The 1,596-nt window shown below is 48.7% G+C and overlaps 1 protein-coding gene across 1 annotated transcript in view; it reads right to left on the reverse strand.

Moving 5' to 3' along the window:
• fhod1 (formin homology 2 domain containing 1) overlaps nt 1-1,085 on the reverse strand; it is a 59,479-nt gene extending 58,394 nt beyond the window's left edge. Inside the window, exon 1 of the mRNA XM_015397342.1 lies at nt 854-1,085. Coding sequence (XP_015252828.1) covers nt 854-1,018 — 165 coding nt within the window. The 5' untranslated portion in view covers nt 1,019-1,085. The remainder of the gene's footprint in view (nt 1-853) is intronic.
• Between the last annotated feature and the right edge of the window lie 511 nt (nt 1,086-1,596).

Below are 1,596 nucleotides of genomic sequence, written 5' to 3' on the forward strand. Positions count from 1 at the left end.
GCCCCCATAAAACCTCCTCCTGTGGCCCCCATAGAACCTCCTCCTGTGGCCCCCCATAGAACCTCCTCCTGTGGCCCCCATAAAACCTCCTCCTGTGGCCCCCATAGAACCTCCTCCTGTGGCCCCCCATAGAACCTCCTCCTGTGGCCCCCATAGGACCTCCTCCTGTGGCCCCCATAGAACCTCCTCCTGTGGCCCCCCATAGAACCTCCTCCTGTGGCCCCCCATAGAACCTCCTCCTGTGGCCCCCATAGAACCTCCTCCAGCAGCCCCCCCATAGAACCTCCTCCAGCGGCCCCCCATAGAACCTCCTCCTGCACAGGTCAGGGTCATGACCGCTGACCTGCGGGTTCAGGGTTATGACCCCTGACCTGCGGGTTCAGGGTCATGACCCCTGACCTGCGGGTTTGACCTGCTAATGAGCCATTGATGGAGATCAGCTGCTGAAACAGGAAAACATCTAGAACCTGCAGGAAGAACCTGGAGATTTTAACCTGAGATTTAAATGAGAAATGGACCAGAACCAGACCCAAAGGTCTGCTGAAATGTTTAAACCCGGGTCACTGTAGAACCTTTCCCTTCCTGTCCCATGCTCACCCATGGAGGTCCGGATCTAATCGGACCTCTGATCTCAGAATCCTAATTTAATCTGGGACACCTTTGGTGATTAATGTGTGACGTCACTCAGAGCGCAGCATGAGAAAACTGAATCTCAAAAACTTTCTCCTTTTTTTTAGCTCCTTCATTAAATCTCCACCTGAGTTTCTGTCGCTAAGATTCCTCCCGGTCCGGTTCTAGTCTAGTTCTAGTCCGGTTCTGTCCCGGTTCTGGTCCGGTTCGGAGTGTGACTCACCTTGTGCGGCGCTCCGAGCAGCTTGTGGATCCCGGGAATCTGTTCGCTCAGCGGCTGGTCCTCCTCCACCTCCACGGTCGGAGGTCTCCGGGGTTCGGGGAAGTTGGTGCAGATGAAGGGGTCCCAGTCCTCCAGGTACTGGACCCGGCAGGTGACGGAAGCCATGGCCGAGAGACCGCGACCTGAGGGCGGCTGAGCTGCTGGGGAAGAGTGGCTGCTCCTCCGCAGCTGCCGGAGGTTTAAATGAAGCTGAACGGAGCGCTGCGCTGCGGCTCAGAGCGGAAACAACACACACACTACATCCGGCTCTGCCTTTCAAAATAAAACTCAGCCAGGTAGAAAGTCATGTCATTGGTATAATATAAATTAACTAATTTAATATAAATTAACCCTTTCTAGGGCACTCAGTAAATCAATATTCAATAGTCTTATTGGAATCCAGGACAAGACCTTATTTCCTTATTTCCAGTAAGAAGAAACACCAAATATATGAAGAAAAATAACAAAAGTGCTTCTATTAGAAATTCATGAAAAAAACTCTTAGAGTGAAAGAAACACATTTTTATTGGTCCAACATAACCTTAGAGGCATAATGGTGATACTGATACTGTCTTTTTTTAGTTTATAAACCTATATATAATTGTTAACTAGGATTTTTAACTTTTTAAGTTTTCAATTCGATTTTTTACATTTTTTTCTTGACTTATTAATTTTTAACAAGTCATCTAATTGCTCATCTAATT

The sequence above is a fragment of the Cyprinodon variegatus genome, unplaced genomic scaffold, assembly GCF_000732505.1.
Source record: "Cyprinodon variegatus isolate N-32 unplaced genomic scaffold, C_variegatus-1.0 Scaffold854, whole genome shotgun sequence".
Taxonomy (NCBI): Eukaryota; Metazoa; Chordata; class Actinopteri; order Cyprinodontiformes; family Cyprinodontidae; genus Cyprinodon; species Cyprinodon variegatus.